The 19605-nt window shown below is 37.3% G+C and overlaps 1 protein-coding gene across 2 annotated transcripts in view; it reads right to left on the bottom strand.

Moving 5' to 3' along the window:
* GABRG3 (gamma-aminobutyric acid type A receptor subunit gamma3) overlaps positions 1 to 19605 on the bottom strand; it is a 315445-nt gene that overhangs the window by 149249 nt on the left and 146591 nt on the right. For both annotated transcript variants that reach the window (XM_032680338.1, XM_032680337.1), the window contains 2 exons: positions 7348 to 7568; positions 4976 to 5058 (listed from right to left, as the gene is read on the bottom strand). In XM_032680338.1, the coding sequence (XP_032536229.1) occupies positions 4976 to 5058; positions 7348 to 7568 (304 nt within the window). The remainder of the gene's footprint in view (positions 1 to 4975; positions 5059 to 7347; positions 7569 to 19605) is intronic.

Below are 19605 nucleotides of genomic sequence, written 5' to 3'. Positions count from 1 at the left end.
GGATGCATACTGGTACCTTAATTTCTACCTTCCTCGAAGAGGAAAAAGCTACAATAGCTGAAGTATGCTCATCACAAAAACTGATTCAAGAATTCCATTGATGTCCCATGATCTGGCTCAGCCCATTCCAGAGTGCACAAATGGAAGCTCACATGTGGATTAAAGCTCTTTTTGCACATTGCAGTGCATTCCCAGCATCTTTAATGAAACTCCTCTCAAGACACGAACATTAAGCTATGTTCCTTCTGGCCTGTTCTTCATCAGGAGTAAAATTCTGCCCTCAGACTTTATTAATGATTCTGCTGATGACACATGAGATGAAACAAAGCACAACTCATTCCAAAAAAACCAGCATTTACTTTTCTAGGCTAGGAGAAACATTAAAATTGGTGATGACAGCTAGTTCTCTTAGAAAATTAATGATACTAAGTTCAAAGTACTGATTGCATACCCATAAGAGGTTTCATGTTCAAAGAGGAACATTTGATTGAACTGAGTTTATATATAGAAAGATGGGGTTTGTTTCTTTCAGGCTCTGTGTTAGATTTGGATTAATTTCTTCTAAACGCATTTTGCATTTTCTTACTACTTTTTTTCTGCAATACTTTGCATACTTTTGTACCTCACTTTATAAAAACCCACAAACTTTAACATTTAAAACACAAAAACCACATGTTTTAAGATCTGATTGAGCAAACTGGACCATCAACAGCCGGAAATTTTGCTTTCCCCTATTTTAAATTGAACTGAAAATACCTGAATCGTTCATGAACCTTTGTGTATATATTTTGCTGTTCACAGTAAGAATGGTATGCTAGGCATGCCCACCTTTCCTGCCTTGCAGCAATCCTCCAGTAATGGGCAACACGGGACACTGTAGACCTTCCTACTAGGAAAAAGATCAGTAACTGGCTACAAAACGTCATAATTCTTGTCTAAATCTAAGGTGCTTTTAAAAATGAACAACAGTATCTGCAGTTTGATCAGTGCAGCAGCAAGAAAAATTAACCAATGAAAACCCATTAATCAATTTAGTCTTTTTTTTTTCTGGCATCTTGCACTGCAGCTCAGTATTACTGCATCTGGTAAAGCCTAAGGTATAGCCTTTCAGATTGTTTCAGACCTCAGGTACACAGCTAGCCAGATTCCCATCATAAAGTTCATTGTACCTGATTAAAAAGTTAGTTGATCAGATCCTCAAAACAAGGTGTAACAGGTTTGTCAGCTTCATTTGGGTATGGTTGTCATATATTATCACCTGAAGGAGTGTCATGATTGAAGTTAATCTTGAGGACATGGGTGGGGAGAGTAGGTGCAGGTTTCTGATGACTTTAATAGAAAAGAGTTCCCTCAAGTAGCTTAGCCACTTCTGCCTACCATTTAATCTGAAATATTCTTTACTCCCTCAGAATAAAAAAATAGTGGTCATTAGTAGAGAGTGATCTCATTATGCTTGATAGCTCCCAATGTATTTTTCTTCCAACGCTTTGTCTAAACACTTTTGAATTGTTATAATATTTGAGCATCTATAGCACTCTATGGTAGAAGTTCCACAATTAATATGCTTAACTTCTCATTTCCAGCCTGCCCTTGTTGCCTATGTTTTATTTGCTTGTGCTGATATCATCCTTCAGACAGAACACCTCTTCCTTCCTGATGTTTATGTGAATCCTAACTACCTCAATAAACTAAATTTTATAGCAGAATCCTGAAAGTATTTCCACAATGCACAAATCAGTACTGTATAGAGATATCCAAGACAGCTTAATGTGCTATTTGAGTGCCAAAAGCAGCAGAGTAACCTCTCTTGGCTCAGGAGGGTAAATTAACCCAAATGAAGAATGACAGTGACAGAATATTTCTATGCAACAGCATATAGTACTTTAAAACCATATGAAGAAAGAATGATCATATAGAGGAAAATCTATGAAAGGCTGCTACACTGGAATAAAGTGACAGCATTGACTCTTTATTCACATTTACATGGAAATGCACATTCATACCATGCATTGGCATTGATGCCAATGTTGTAGCAGCTCTGTATTAAGAAATCCTGCTTGCCACATGTGGTTGATCAAACCAAACCAGTACACAGAACAGATATGAGCTATCACATTGCATGGCAGTCCAGCATTATGCTATTGGGATCAACTTTTCTCATAAGGAATGTGCTAAGTGCATATCTACATAAGAAGAGTAACTACACACACACACAGATCACATGGCCTAATATGCCAGGTGATTCATCTCATCATGTCACCTGAAGCACACGCAAAACTTGCACAGAGTGTAAAGAGCTTCAGATTATTTCAATACTTTTTTAGTCCTAAAAAAGAGAGTAGAGAGCTCCAGAAACTATTCTTGAACAAGATTTTCCACAGGAAGTGGTAGGTATATTTTGGTAACCACTATTAGCACACTGAGATGGCCCCTGTTTATAAGCTGCTGTTTTCTCTTTATTCATCCCAGCAACCAGACCAAGTAGAGCTCAGTATTCCCACTGAAGGAACATAAACTGTCCTCACAGTAACAGCAGGATTAGAGTGCAAATTAGTTGGCACTAGAGGCAAATATTCTAGATAAAATTTGAGTTTCACATTTCTGAAATATCAAGGGAAATTTATATTAAAAATTAGAAATTTCAAATGTTAAACTTTGTGTGTAGAAGTGCAGAGAATATTTTCTGACACTTGTGCTTTTTTTGTGCTTGCCTACAGTGGAAACTCTAAAGATTTGTCTGTGTGCTGGGGAACAAACAAAAGGGATGCAGAGGAAAGCAGAGCTGCGCTGTGAGTTCTACAGAGATTGTTATTTGATTCAAAGACATACATCTTGGAATCCCAAATCAGCTTGTCCCCTCAGAAACTTTTCATAGAAGGCAGTAATAAATCATTCAGGCATTCGCTCAGTCATTCACTTCACAAGTCCCATCTACAGACTGCTATGAATATACACAAGACTGAAAATACAACCAAGTTAAGTAACAAACAAATCATACAGGAGTTGTTCTGGATGATGATAATAGTAGTGCTAAAATTGTTCAAGGAAAAGAACAAAGTTCAGTATAAATCTAAAGAAATAAACCCTTGTTATCAACATGATCAAAATGATTGACAGAACTATAAAACATTATTTTAATATCCCTCCATGGGTTTTTCCATCTGGCTAGAAACTATGATGGAAACATGGAGAAACTGTGACACAATCACATTCTGATTTATCCTATGTAATCTCCATCTCCACAGACAGTAGTACATGTCTACTGGTAATATGTCTGTGTTTTCAAGGGCAGAAGAGTTCTGAGCTAATAGATCTAAATTAGGAAGAACCTTTGCAAACCAAAATATATTTGGAACTTTGCCATGGAGCCGAGCCTGATGAAGTTCCCACTGATATGCTCACTTTAAATAAAAACCACAGGCATAACTTACTTATATTCAGCAACTGTCTAACTATTAGGGAATGCAAGGTTTGAAGTAACTTCTTTGTTTATTGGAGTTCACTTGGATATTACTAGTGTAGGACTAATTGAATTTATGTGGAAGGTTTAATTAGTATCTTTGGACTTAAACCTAAATTTTAGTAGGTCTAATTAAATCCCTGGGACTTGATTTTTAAGGTCACACACACTTTTCCCAGTACTACATCAAAACAGTAGATTTCCACAAGGTAAGAGTAGCTTCAAGCAGTAACTAAAGATAGCTGAGGTGCACAGAGTTCAGTGACAAGTGTTCATTAGCAGGAAAGCTCATTCAGGAGCTATCTGCCTCTTGTTCAGTTGAGGATGCACATATTCCACACACCTGAATTAAACATACCACAGCGATTTTCTGCCCAGGCTCACTTATATATATAGATAATAAAAAACAGCAACATAGTGATAATATTTTTGGGGAAAGGAAGATGTTTACATGACAGGTTTTTTAAAAACACTTTCCTGGGGAAAAAGAAAAATATACCCTGGAGCAGCTGAAATTCAAATCTGTTTTGTGATTGAGGATCACTGTTTGTATACTGTTGATAAATGGAAATCAATACCATCACAACAGCATATTTATTATGAAGACATTCAATAGTGTGATTCTTCTACCACTTTAAAAGGTATTATGGAGAAAATCTATTTTCTAAATAGATAGACAAAACAATACATTTCCCTTTAATTTTTGAAGAATGCATATCCCGAGTCTTGGAGTTTGTCAAATTAAAATCTTTAGCTGAAACCCTTTTAAAAATGTTTGTAAAGCATTTGCATTGTGTGGCTTTGGATTACAAAACTATGCAGGTGTACTCATTAGCAGGCAGCTCTCAAGTTTTTTTCAAATGAATCAGCATGAAGATAATTCTCACAGTAATATTGGACTTCAAGATTAACTCACCTGACTTTTGTTTTCCATCCATTTCACCAAAGTATTTATTTTTCCTGTTAGGAAGGTTTTGAACATGCCAACAAGACTACATACAATACAACACTGGGACTACTGGACAAGCTGAGCAATAAAAGGAAAATGAGATTTACAGTACTTGCACCATTTACTTTTATTATGAAACAGAGAGGCATTACCACACTACATGCTGTAAACTCAGATGTTCAGAGATTGCTGGGCATGTCCCCAAGATGTGCACCTCCACCAGAAAACTGTAGTTTCAATTCTCATTTGCATGTCACATGATTGTATAGATTAACATTGCACAGACTGGTATGAATATCTGCTCCTGCTGAGAGTGTGACTATAGTACCAATTAAAAAGGCTGGTTCTGGCAAAAATAATAGAGTAAACCTACAGAAGACTTCATGTTATAAATCCATTGACCAGAAATGCAAGAGAGGAAGACCAAAATTCCCTGAATATTTGAGCAGACCTAAATTTCCTATAGCTGTCGGGGAATAGTTGAACAACCTGAGAGAAATCAGAAATAAACTCATGCCTCTGCATACTAGTCATATACAACAATAAGGCATCAAAGCAGCACTTACAGCTAGAGAATATCAGAGGACATGAGTGTTCATCCATTGGGAAGTTGTGTAGCTGCAGCTGGCACTCAGCATTGATGGTAAGCCTGTGAAGAAACCAAGTGTCTGTTATTACATGCCAGTACAATGAACAGTCAGAGGAGGAGGCTGGGAAACCTTAAGTATCATTCAAGAATATTCTGACATCCATAAGTAAGGCCTGAAAAGAAAGAACTATATTTGCAGATTGTTCATTTGCTATTTAAGTCTGATCCAAAGCAACGATAACTATGTAAAATAATTTCAGGCACATCACCAAGAGTTTCTTGATCCCAAGAAATCTGTGCATGTGTTTTTCTCTAGACAATTTATCATCAAAGGACCTGGGATGGAAACATTTATTCTTTATTAAAAACTCAGGAAATATGGCTGATGTAGTGGTGTGTAATTCTACAAAATCAAAACCTCATAAAGAATCTTATAAGAAATCTTATCCGCACATACTTATAGTGTGAACTTAAAATTCTTTCAGCCTCTTTCAGCTGTCTCTCAATATATGTCTATATGCCATTCTATATTGTACAGATGCAACAAACATATCAGCAGAAACATCTTTAGTCCTACTTGAAAGCTTGTTTTACATGGCATCCTTAACACAAAGGATACTGTGAATGGAGCTAATTTAAAAATTACTAATAAAAATCAATAACCTTCAGTCTGATAGCTTACAAAGTAAATGTATTTGCCCAGGGAGATAGAATTCAGTGTTAGTTTATTGTACAATCTTTTTCAGTAAACACTACATAATTGTATGCCAGAATTTCCACAGCAAGTTTGGGTCATGTGGGTTTTTCCTTTTAGAAACTAAATAAAAAGCTCACAACCTGGATGGGGAAAGGTTTGTGTCTCAGATTTAGGCTGGTGCAGAGAAAACCTCTGTCTTGGAAAAGGTCACCTGGGAGGAATTTAACAGTGTTATTGTGCTGATGGTAGAAGAGGACTTGCAGTGCTGCAGCAGGAGGGCATTCCCATCCAGAAGTGGGCAAGGAAGAAGATGGAAAGGCCTGGACCTTGATTGAACCTTGTATTTTCTTATGAACACATAGCACCCATCAACACCTGATAGTACCAGGGCATACAGTAGTTACCTCTTCCATGTCATACCAATTCTGACACTTAGGTAAGATAAACTGATTTTGAATTACATAGTGTTAACAATGGTCAATGATCATTCTAACAGGTTTTTTTGCATAAAAAGGAGGTTGACCTGAGGGGTCAAAAAGTGCTCAAAATATTTTTCACAAACTAAAAATGTTCACTCCAATGGATCAAATATTACCTCTCTTTTAGCTGTTTTAAACAAAATTTGCAGTCCATTCAGCAAATAGTTTCTTAAGTGATAGGTATGTAAGTCTAACTACCATTAGGTAGATATTTAACTTGCCCTGAAATACTGTAACAGGACTTAAAAGGAAAAGAAAACACACCTAACCAAAAATCCCTCAAAAAAAAAAAAACCCAACCAAGAGGGATTGGAGTTGACATTGTAATCAAAAAGTCTAAAGTTTGCTAAAGGCAACTGAAATAAGTAAGAACTCCTCACAGTGGAGCAAGCCTAAGACGGAAAGGGCACTAAAAATATCAGTAGCTTTTCCAGCTGTTTATTTCTTTCCTTATTGTCTGCCAAAGACTTTCTATTGGACCCCAACCGCTAATGCAATTATGATCGGAATATGCAGTTGCACCAAGAGGGCTGAACACAATCACTGAAGAAAATGCAGCGTGAAAGGGATGTTTCTGAAACTGTTTGGTTTGTGGAATGTGGCTTATGGCACAACTCCCTTCTGAACAACTCATCTCTTCCATAAGTAAACATATATTTTGATTTCCACAGGTTTTTTTTTAATATAGGTATATAGTATACTGTATATATATACACTGCATTTCTAACATCATATAGTTTATTTCTAATATCACGTAGCTGATGGTATCAAAAAGATTAGAAAAACTCTAAAACCCTTTTCTCTAGCAATTCACCCTTGTGATGAGATGTAACAGACTATCTGTCAGCATGACTTATTCAAAGAGTCAAGTATCAGCATTAGCATGAATCTAGAAATGCTTTATCCAGCCCTGGTTTTGTGGGACTACATTTTATTACAAGCACTAAAAAACCCAACTTCTACAATTTAGACATACGTATTTCTAATTCTGTCTTAGAAAGACAAGACTTTGTTTTTTAAAGTTGACAGCACTTATGCCTGAATATTAAAATATTTGTAAAGCATGGTCAGGTAAGGATCAGGAGGAAAACAGCTGAGGAGAACATAGATACAGCAGAAAATTACTATTGCTACACCAGAAGTTTTGAGCCCTGCACCTTGTGAAGTGCTCACCTGAGGGTGTACAAGATCTTGCCATCATTCCATATGCGGAGGAGCTGGTTGGGGGTGGTGATCCAGTGAGCCTCCGCTGTCTTTGAGTTACGAAATATAGTGTCTGGGATCCAGATCAAGCCAACCATGTTGCTGTTTAGAGTCAGTATTTTCATGGTGCTGTTGAAGCGAAGACGGCTATCTGTCCACGTCTGGGCAAAAAATACATCAATTTGATACTCCTGCAAAGAAAGTATGACACACAAATTGAAATCCGTTCCATACTTCCCACTATTTGGTGTTTGGTTAGGCCTGTTCTGCTGTAGAGCCACAGAATACATTCTGGCCAGTGGAGCTATGCTTTCTTTTTGTTTTGCTGCCTGAGGAAATTTCCTTTTTTCTCCCCCCCCCCCTTTTTTTCACATCTACGTGCTTTATGAAACAGGCCAAACATCTCACTTGCATGGTCCTGTGCAATAACAGTTTCTGCATGAGCATGTTCTTTTCCATTGTATCTAAAAAGTCACAGCTACAAGGTACAATTTGCAGACTTCTTTGTCATAGGACAGACTGACAAAAGACATGTGAAAGATGAACTGGACCAATACATATAAGCTAGAGAATGGTAAATTTCCCTTATTATGCCCTTTAGGGAGAAGATTGTGTAAATTCAGTAAATTAATTGTTCTGCTTGCTAGCAATTGTTCAGACACTGTTTTTGAGGCCACACTGCAGCAAAATGAAAAGGCACATTAGTGCTCCTTTACAGACACCTCATGTGCACCTAATGCTAGGAGTGGAAGAATTGGCCCTGAATAGGCTAATACCATAATTTACATGAAATTCATCCTTTCTTTCACTCGATGTTTACTACTGTGTTTTTGTAGGTAAGCCATCATAATAGGTATAAATGCAGAAATTAAAATGCACATGAACAAACATAGGTGAGTACATTAAACATGCTGATTTATGCATTTAATACTCCATAGAAGAAACTGTATTTTAATTTTGTATTTGAATTGTATTTGAATTCACATATTTTGTATGTGAATTCCAGCCACCAGAGGCTGGGAAAGGTCATGTTACATTTGTTTATGTTCCTCTTCCTCTTTTCAGACCCTGTAGAAACAGACATCTGACTATGTCATGCAATACCCTCTCAGTATCGCAGGTGTGGCTGCATCCATAACAGAGATGATATTTGTTGATGTGACACAAAGTGTATGATCTACAGCACAGGCTATTACAGGGGTTGGGAATAATCCACAGGAAAACAACTCATTAAGACCCCAGCAGATGCACTCTACCAGGAGAATTAAGGCTATGTGGAAAGTCTGGAGTGTCTTTGTCTTTGACCACTCTGAACTTGTTTTTATTGCCTTTTTGTTTGTCTATTCTTAAGTTTTAACACAGCAGTATCGTATTTTTTTTTTCTTTATAGATAGTAAGTAAAGGTTGCAATCTGAACTGAGGACAGTGTTTTTGCTAAGAGCCACCTGTTTCTCCTACGCTATTACATTTTTGGCAGGCCATCCTTCCAAAGGTGATGTTATAACACCAGGAAACCTAATTCACTGGCACTGTAATCCAAGTCCAAAACACATTTTGGGCCTCTCATCTCTAGATGGTAAATGATCAAAAGGTGTTAGTATGTATCCAAATACCAGCAGTAGATTACCTCAGGAATTAAAGCCTAGCCACCAAAGGCATTAAGGACCATCTTCCTTATAGCTTACCTCACTACCATTTTTCATTGTATTATTAATTTTATTTTCTCAGGGAAGATGACATATTTGAATCTGAAGAGACTTTCATATTGATGACATCTTCACACATCTGAAGGATGCAATGTAATGCACCCAGTGTACCTTTATTATTCAAAAAGAACATCCTTAGTTCACCACATTTTAGATGGCAGAGCCCTGGTCTTGTTTCTTTACAATCAATTCCATTTTAGTCTTTGGAAGTCTAGTGAAATCGTTTGGTACATTCAGCTTCTGTAGAGAGGAATATGCCAGACATCTCTATGGGTTTCTCCAAATGCTGAGAGAGTAGAGCTGCTTTTTTTAGCTCACATGTGAGAATCTGTATTTATAGAATCAAAGACCATTTGTATACAGCTGGCTAATGACAGTGCTGTCTTTTCACGGGACAAGTTTTTGCGTGATATTCATATTTGAGCTTATTTTATATGAATGCTTCATTTTGACTAAATTTAGAAGCAACCATAGTTCCTTTCTAGTATATCATACATATTTAATGATTTTTAGGATTTGAGATATTCAGGATTTCTACCCCGCCAAAAGAATAATAAAGACCTTGAGCTCCCTAACACATTGTCCTGAGAAGGTACTGCAGCTAGATCTGAGCAAAGTGGGCCCCAGAAGCAGTATAAATGTAACATTGTGGATTTTATTCCGGTAAATTACTTTGGCTGAGAAACAGAATACATTAGCCTAGAAGCAGGGTAGTGCTAACACCACTGCCCACCTCTCATTTTTTATATTCTTTACTTATTACTGCAACTAGAACGTGCCAGCAAAGATCGTTAATCAAAATATCTCTGCAATGGGCCACTGTAACTCCATTCACCTTAATAAGAGAACTTCAACTCAAATTAAATGGTTCACAGATCTTTTGAATTAATTAGTTCTGTAAAAAACTCAATTTTTCTTTTTGTAAACAGAGGTCAGAGAAATCAAAGCAACAATTTAAAAAGCAAAGTCAATAAGTTGGTGGAAATTAGTTGCCTTGACTTTTTAAACACTTTACCCTTTTTTTAATTTAAAGTATTTACAATGCTGTCAGAACGTACAATCTACAAAAAAAAATCCCAGTAAAAATACACATTTCCATATAATATCTGAATTTCAATTCTCTCCATTAATCCTTTTTAGAAGTCACTGTTACATCAGTACATACTTTACATTAATCTTTTGGATTTCCTCAGTCTTGGTTAACCAAGCAGATAATGGGGTATGATATTTATGTATTCACTCTACTATAAAGGGACAGAGGTGGCTTTCGAAATTGGCACTCAGTTCTTCTCTTCTAATGGTTTTAAGCCTATGCATATTTCAGGAAAATTACCTCTATCTTCCCTGACAACAGATACTCCATTCCCAGTGAAGTCAACAGCTTCCATATGTTGCTTTGCACAAAGCTGGTACAGTGATCTCCAACACACAGCATCCAACAAGAAACTGCCAGAAGAAAGGTTTCTATGTTGGTTTTATATACAGGTCAATATAATGTAATATAAGAAAGTAATGATCTTCATTTGCTAGCTAATATCTGCCATTTTAGATCTTTATGAAATGGAACAATTGCACTTAGAGTTCAGAGAGGACATCAGGTTTCAGTGATGTGATGCCTCAGATGAAGTAGCATCATACAACTCTTACAATATTCTTTATGTTCTGTTCTACTGCTGCATCAGAAGTGTTGTTAGTATCCTTCTGATTCTTTATTTTTATTTTTATGTTTTTGGCAGCAACCACTGACTACTACAATGAACACAGGAAGAAGTCAAAACCAGCAAAATTTTCAACAAGACTTCTTCACAGCAGCAGAAAAGTAAAACTATGTTCTCCATGGAATGCCAAGGTCGTCTACAGTAAATTATTCTCCTACTAAGTTTTCTTGTCTTAATGGTACCTGGTTTGCCATACTAGCAAAATAAACTCAAGATTTTTTCTACTTTATACCACATATTCACACTTTGCCTTAATGCATTAACTGAAGCTACGCTCCAGAGGAGCCAAACTTTCAAGAAGGCATTCTCTTTGATAAGGGACAACCCTAACAGAAGAAATAGGTCTACATGCTAACATGAAGGGAAATTCTACGGAAATCTTATTTCCTTTAGTACATATACATATTTCTGAAATAGTATTAAATTTCACTGATGGGAAATTAATTATAAACTTGAAAGAATTGATAGAAGTATAATTTATTATGAGTTTTAATGGATTTCATTTTGTTTGGCTTTAAAAGTAAATTCATGAACCACGCTACATGTTAAATTTCCCAGTCTTAGAAAATTCACTGAAATGAAGACTGTTTGAGAAATCCACAATCTGTCCAAATCTGGTTATATATGGATTTTTTTAATTATAAAAGAAACAGTTTTAAAAAATTGAGAAAGTAGGAATGTGAAGCTAAAATACGAAAATTTTTCCTAGTTGAAGACTCCTGACATATACAAGTACTCAGCTTAGTCTCTAACCACACAATATTGTGCCTTTTAAGAAATTTTAAATTATCAATATTTTTTACTCTTTCTGGAAAGAGTACATTAAAACTACATCAGTTTATTTGTATTTTGTTTGATTATATGAAAATATAAAGCCTCATTTCTGACAGCTAATGTGTATCTCTGTGTGAAATGTCTTTGTTTTCTTTTTACCTTCTGATGATGAATAGTTTGTGACCAAGAATTTGTCATCAGTTCTTTTTTGAAAATTACCCTTAAATGAATGCTTTATCCTATACACTTCATCATGTAAAAAGATAGTTTGTTTTACCTGCAAGACTTCCATTACAAGAAACACTCAGTAAAACCTGAAAATTATAAGCGACATTGCGTCACCAAAAACCTCTTTATCACCCTCTATGAGGTTTTCTTTGAAAATGGCATTTTAAAATTGGCATCTGACAACATTAACTTAACTTCCAAAAGAAACTCCTAGAACCAAGGAAACAGATTATGATCCTTTTACAGTACAGTGTGCAAGTAATTGTCTCATGTAGAATATTTCTTCCCATTCAAATTTCATAAGTTCTCCTTTAAATCTGAAACATTTGCTGAGAAAAATGACTGAATGAGACAAGGAAAGTTAAATGGTATTTTTCTGTTATGTGGTTACATACAGAGCAAGAAGCTAAAGACAATTTTTCTTTCTTACTTCCCATTGGTTTGTGGATGGGAGACATAACCCAGATTTAGCAACAGTATTACCTGCAAATAACTGTATCTAGCCAAGGTTCCAACTACTCGATTTTAGCTTTATATATATATACACACTTTTTTTTTCAGATATTCCTAATATGGTTTCATTAGTGCCTTGAAAATAATCAGGTCAGCAGTGAACTGCTTGCCCTTCACCTATGTAGGAATGATAATGACTGGGAGCACCTTGAAAGTGCCATTGTTTGAGGCATCTGTAGCCACAGAGAAAAAGGCATGCTTTTCAACCAAGTCTCTCATTGTTTTCTCAGTCAAAAGAGCCGCCAACCTGTTCTTGGCAATAAATGAAGCTTTTCTTCTTTCATGGTGTATCATTTTAGCTGTTGGTTAATCCTGGAAATTACTATTTCATTGGCTGTCACAGTCAGGTAATGGATTTGAATGACTATGGATAACAGTATGGCATGCCTTTGTTGCTTCTGCTGCAGCCTTCTTATTTTCTGGATTTTCACAATTCTTCACAACAGTAAAAACAATAATATCAAGAGTCTTTTCCTTGGAAAAAATGTGAGAATTTCTTGCATGATACTTTCCAGGTTATTATTATTGCCTACCAGAAAACACACCATCACCCCAAGACTCATTTCCCCATAATGTAGGAAGTCCTTGGACAAATCCTGCTATCTTTTCTGATTGATTCAGAATTATTTCTCTAACTCTTCCAAAATGATATTTTTTCCATTGTAGAGCCTATACATTGATTGGTGATGGAGTGATACTGTCTTTGATTAAAGCTGTTACTGGCATTTGTATGAGGCTGGTACTCAATCAACTGAAATCAGCTAGATAATTAGAGTCCAATTTAGATTATTATTATTCTGTGCCCTCCCACCCCCCTTGTACAACATGCCAACATACCACAACACACTACAAACACTGTTCCAATAAACTTGGAACTAGTCTAATAAAATGCGTAAGGGACAAAATATCCTTTAGTTACCAAAGGGCTTGACTTCACCGAAGTGGGTAATCCTATTTGTAAGTCTAAAACTGTTCTGGAAGTAAGTATTAAACTTTGGTTTTTTATTTCAGTCCAAACCATTCGGTATGAAGTATGCTTAAAAAATTAATAACGGTAGAATGCCTTACATGCAAACAGTGCCATAGAAATGTTAAGCACTATGGTTTAAAAGGGGACATGGGATGGGGCTGTTCAGGGAAACAGGAGAGAAACAGAAGAAAAATCTCTGAAGGGTGGGAATCTCCCTCTTACTATGCTCAGCCATAGAACACAGGTGAACACACAGAGAAATGTTCTTTCTTTATGCCCTTGTCATGCTTGGATTAGAAATACAAAGAGAAGGGTTTGAGATACTGTCTTTTAATAGGAAATGTCCCAAATATTAAAGTGACACTCATGATGTCTGTTTATTTAGTCTGCAATTTGATGCACTTGAGAACATTCAAAGAGCATAATCTCCTGAGAGTTTGAAGTTCATATTCAGTAAAAGTATATTTTTGCAGCCCAGTTCACCACTCAAAGGAAAGTTCAATCAACAACTGAATTGCCAAAATTATCCTGCAAAGGGCTGTCTGATTGATTCAGCAGCCTCTTAATTTTGTGACAAATGAGTGAAAGAGAAAATGCTCCCTGAAGTATGGGATGAGTGGTTCCCCCTTTCTGAACCAGTACATTCCCACATTTGACATAAAAAAACCCGAGAGTAACTGTCTGGAGCACAGCCCACCTTCAGCTTCCCTGATTCAGCCCGTCTTACCCTGGGCTACAAAGAGGAGAGAATTGTCCTCTGTCTAGTGGACCATCTTCTGAACAGACTTTTGACAATTTGAAGAGGCACAGGCCGTGCTGTATTTTTGATATTGATGGAAACAAATACTTCCACAGCAACTGCTGCATGATGTGTGCTGATTTTTCCCCAGATTGCATGGTGTATAGATTATAAAAAGCCAGGAACTATGGCAATTCCAGGAGAGCCCTAGAAGGCTTACTATGTTACCTTAGCACTATTGCTTGACAACTACTGGTTGTTTTTTCAACTTGTGTGCAACTTGCCTTCTAGTTTCAAAAATTGGTAAAAACTTCTCTGGTGTCCTGTGGAGAGAAACTGAAAGTAGTGGAATGGTCTACCATTTTTCCAGCAAAGCCATTTTGAATCCTACATACTCTCATTTTGTGGAAATAATGCAGAAAGAAATAAATGAAATCTGCTGGAGAAAACCCAGTAAAATAAAGAGTGTATTTCCTATGCAGTGTATATTCAAAACTCTTGTGGTATCATTAAGACCAACACAAGTCTTCTCTGAGAACAGTAATTCTCACAACATTAGTCCTGAAAGTTTGACTTGCTTTCAGCACAGCTTGGGATGAGAGAAGTAGCACCATTAGGGCTGCCTGCAACTTTTCCTAAAGTATCTCTACCAGCCTAGAACTTCATGTTTTCAGAGGCTGCCCAGAAGCTAAATGGGCAGGATTTACTTCATGCTGCATACAACAGAGGGTTTTAGAGCCTGAGGATCCCTGTCAGGGATCACCTTCCCATTCTCCACCAGTCTGCTTTGTTTCCACTTTCTGTGCTTCTTCTCCGACTCCAGATCCTACCTTTATTCCTAGTAGTCTCTATTCAGAGTGGAAGATCTCAGGAAACACTTCTCACTTTTGGGCTTTTTTCTTTTCTTAAACAGAATTTATCTTTCCCATCAGCATTAAGGCTGTACCTTCAAAAGATCCCCAGAAGAAATATATAAAGAATGATTAGGTTTACAGTGCTAATAAAATATATAACTGAAAACTTTCTAAACCCTTTTATGTCTAAAAAGAGTTTCAATAACTTGCTTGAAAGACTTTCAATAACTTGCTCTTTTGTGAGAATTTGCTTTGATACTTTCATAATGTTACAGGCATGATAGTTTCATGGAGAAAATACAATGAAAAAAGTAAAGTCAACATTGAGATTGTCACCACAGATATAAGGAGTATTCAGGTTAGCATTGTCAAAATATTTCAGCAAGTAGTCCCAGTTGTCTCCATATGAATGCTGAATGCTTTGAATCAGAAAAATAAGAAAAAAGCTCTTCTCATCACTGCCTCAGCAGGAATCTTGGAGCAAGAAGGATGGAAGCTTGCCTTCTTCAGTACGCTATTGCCCTTTGCCTGCTCAAGGGATTATTTCACTGATTTCCTGCTATTATGAAGAGGGAAAGACAGCTAACTTCAGACTAAAACAAAGCATGCAGTTATCATGCAACATTTCCTTTCTCTGAGAAAACATTTGTCTGTCTCATTCTGCCTATTTTAGCTCTTTGGAGGCTAGCTCCAGTCCTGCTGTATTTCAAATAAATTCTTACACTCAGTTAAAGGAAGGGCTGGAGATTTTTGTTTTGGCCCATCCCCTGACATTCCTTCATAGCTTCCCTTCACTCTGCACTGATGGATTATCTCTTCTGCTTTGATCAACCATTCTATAATCAGAAACACAGCATGAAATTAGAAAGAATGCATTTCAAAAAACCAGCAGTAAATCTATTCTCTTCCCTTTTGATGGAAGACTCCTCACACTTGTTAAACACTGCTGCTTCTCATTTCTTTTTGGACTCTTCCGTTGGCTTCTATTTCTCTTAAAGCATTCCCAAAGACATCCTGATTGCTATGATCATTCCACAACTGCATTTCCACACCCTCTTCTCTTGCTGTGTCAGAAGGGCTAAGGTTCACATCCTGTTGCAGACAGGGCCTGATGACAAGCTTTGCCTTTGATGAGATATAACTATACGCTCTTAAATTGGGCTACTTTAGAGAAAGGGACATCTAATGCATGCAAGGAAGTCACAAAGGAAGTACTTGGCAGCAGGCAGACTTGATCACTGTCATCTGATGAGCAATGTTACTCAAAATGCTCATCAGAATAGTCACTTCTGAGAAGATTGCTGCTGGGAGGAATAATATTGTTGGGATTGACAGAGAAAGCACAGTGCCCACTCTTACCTGTAATTTAAGGCTTTACTAAGACAGCAGACAGGATGGAGTTTGAGAGAGAAAGAGAGAGATTCTAAATGCATAATTTAAGAAATCAAGGTTGTTAACTTGTGAATTTAGTACAACAAATCACAAGGACAAACTTAAGTCCTGTGGAAATAGTAAAGAAATAAAAATGAATAATTCCTATTATAAGAAACAAAGAAAGAGAAAATTAAAAGTCTGTGAATATAAATTAATTAATGTACTTAATATAATAAAGCACATTATCAAGATACTCCTAAGAATACTTGATATCTAAAAAAAACCATAAAACAAATCGTAAAGATACTCAATTAGAATTTTAGTATTCCCATACTACAACAAAAGATGTTGTTTAGTTCTTGAGGCATTACCTTATTCAAAAAAAAAAGCTAAACTTCCCTGTTGACAAAAAATAAATGCATTCTCAACGACTACACACAAGAAGACTTTATGCTTATAATCTCTGTTGAAGAACCTCTGACCAAAGAAGTGAAGGAATACTTTGAAACATCTTTTATGCCATCAGCAAGCTAGAAAAGGAGAGGTTACCATGATGTTTTTATGTATACTGTCACTCTTAGAACAAGATTAGCTGCAAAGGAATGGGAGACAAAGCAGTAATGAAAAAACAGACACTCTTTTCAGGGTTGAGGATCAGGTACAGTGATGGTTTCACACTGAATCACGAGTGAGAGGCAAGATGGTAAGGAACATTTGTAAGGAGTAAAACAGCAGGTGGCAAAATCAGATGGGTAAAAGTCCTGTTCCAGCTGTTCCCCTCCAGTGTCATTTTCAGGGTAAACTCCTGAGGCCACGTTATATCTTAAGAAACAAATTGCCACTCTACTATAGTATTGAAGTGTCTCAGGAAGTTGCTCTCTTACAACACTATGGTTGGGGGAAAAAAAAAGTTATAACTTTTTCTTTCTCAGAAGCTGAGATATTGAGGACATTTTTGTCTTCTCCAGGATGCAGCCAAGTTACAGCTCACCAGAGATTTAAACACCATTCTTTCAAACCCTCTCCCATTTCAAACCATCCCACCACCCATTTTCAAGGGTCAAAATAAGTACATATAATCCCACATTTGCTGTGCTTTTCCTCAAAACAAGCACTAACTCATTGATTGCATCTTCACAGCTGAATAAAGGGAGACTACACACGTAGCTCAATCACCACACACCCAGTCGTTCACCTTATTTCATTGCCAGCTGACTTCCTTACTCTGTTCCTCACAGTATAAATCTGCCACAGAGGCAGCTAAAATATAGAAATGGAGACATATACTGGTTGGTGCCATTCAGTCCTGGGGACAAGTATTGGTCCCTGGACATGTTTGATTTAGCAGAATAGACTTACTCAGATCACAAACTCTAAATTTACTACAACACAAATGGGATCCAAAAGGGGAGTTTAAAGTGTTGGATGACAGAAATCAAGGAAATAAATGAAGCAACAGTGAGCAAGGGAGTTATATTCTACATCCACAGGATGTGAATAGGTGTTACTCGTATTAAAAAAAAATTATGCACAAAAAAGCTGACTGTGCACAAAGTAGCAGAAAAAGATCATCTGTAAAAGCCCTAATTTGCATCTGAGGAAAATGCAAATGCTTAACTGCTCTAAAAATGAGAAGATGACTGTTCTGCCACATAGGCGCAGAGAGACACTCTGTAATGAGGCTGTGTGCAAGCCTTTCTTCCTCTTAGTCTCCACAGGAGCCAGGGCAGCCCTCCACCTCTCTGCACTCTTAGCTCAGGCAAAACCAGACCCCTCTCTGCTTCTGCACTACTGGTAGCATGCTTTAAGGGGAGACTGGGAGCCTTTATTTGAAATATATAGACCCTAAGGCTGTACTGACTGCCCTACTAGGCTGAACCAAGCCTTCCCACATTTCCAAGCTCCAATTCACAGCTCACCTCTTCAGAAGAAAACAAAGCAGGCAAATGTACTCAGACTTCATCTAGGCTTTACAATAGAAGCAAAGAGGCATTTCAACATGGGAAGTATCTGGAGGCCTTTCCTTGCCTCAGTTTCTTTACATCTTGTATATTTGTTTTATTTTATTTTGATCTGGTTTTGTGGGTGATTCCCTGGGGTCTATTCACCCAGGTCATGCTTCCTACCAAGCCTTCTTGTTTTGGGTGGTTTGACACTCAGAATTAGTTCTGTCTCCCTTCAAGATCCTTCTTTTTAAGTCAAAGTTCACCAAATTCCAGTTCCTCCTAGATTTCAGTCCATTCTTTTTTGATATGGGACTTATTAAAACCCTGGTAATTCTTCATTGTCCATAGTCAGGGGAAAAGTGACACCAGATGAAATAGCAGATGGCTGATGGTCATTCACTGGGCCATTCAATGACAGCAATTTCAGGAGTCCAGGCTGTTCCTATCAGTTTTATGTGAGCATATTATACTCACAAGCTCCATCGCTCACCAGTTGGGGAAATTCAAAAGGAGACTACCAGAAATTTTCAGTACCTGATATCACTCTTTGTAAGATATATCTTGCAAAGCTCATTAGGGAAAATGAAATACAGTCTTGTAATGATGTGCAAGACAAACTCACTCCCTAAATCAGCATCTCTTCTAACACTGCACAATTAGTAACTTATACTGGCATACAGTTCTTTACACTATACTAGAAAGACCAAAAAGTGCAGTTTCACATTCTATCTGGAAATGAAGTAGGTAATATACATATTACATAGGCGATACATATATATAGGTGACAACACAAGCACTCCTGGTATGCCATACCTAAATCTCCCAGCACCTGGCAGGTAAGTAGACATAAGGGCAGCTGCATCTGCAACCCCAGTGAGGAAGGCACTCCATCCGTTGCCATGGTAACATTCCCACCACTTCTGCTCACTCCCACCCACTCCACTGGTCCCCTCCCTGTTGCTGTGGTAACCACTTGATACCAATCCTGCTTCTCCTACCCCTGTATGCCCCTAGTCCCAACTGGACACCCACCCACCCACCCTTCAGCCACAGGCTCGGAGCACACACTGACATCAGCAGCATGCAGCTGGAAATTTAACCTGGGACATATAGGGAAAGCACCATTTTGTCTCAGACAGAAGAGGTTGTGGAGGTTCTATTTGTTTTGTTTGGACAGATTTATGCAGGGATATGCTATAGGGGAAAGCCATGGGGTCAACAGAATACTTGTATGCCTCTTTCTGTGGTACATGCACTCAGGCTGATCTTTGCCCAGAAGTTCATGTCACTGATAATTAACTTTAGAGCAATCTCTTTTCCCGTATTTTTTTCCTTCTATTGTCTAATTACAGAAACAGTAATATTGACCCAGCCACGCTTCTCTAACTCAGTGGTTTTCGGCTTAG

This window comes from Chiroxiphia lanceolata, chromosome 2 (genome assembly GCF_009829145.1).
Source record: "Chiroxiphia lanceolata isolate bChiLan1 chromosome 2, bChiLan1.pri, whole genome shotgun sequence".
NCBI lineage: Eukaryota > Metazoa > Chordata > Aves > Passeriformes > Pipridae > Chiroxiphia > Chiroxiphia lanceolata.
The sequence above is the reverse complement of the archived record's forward strand: the minus strand, read 5'-3'. Positions and strand labels throughout refer to the sequence as shown.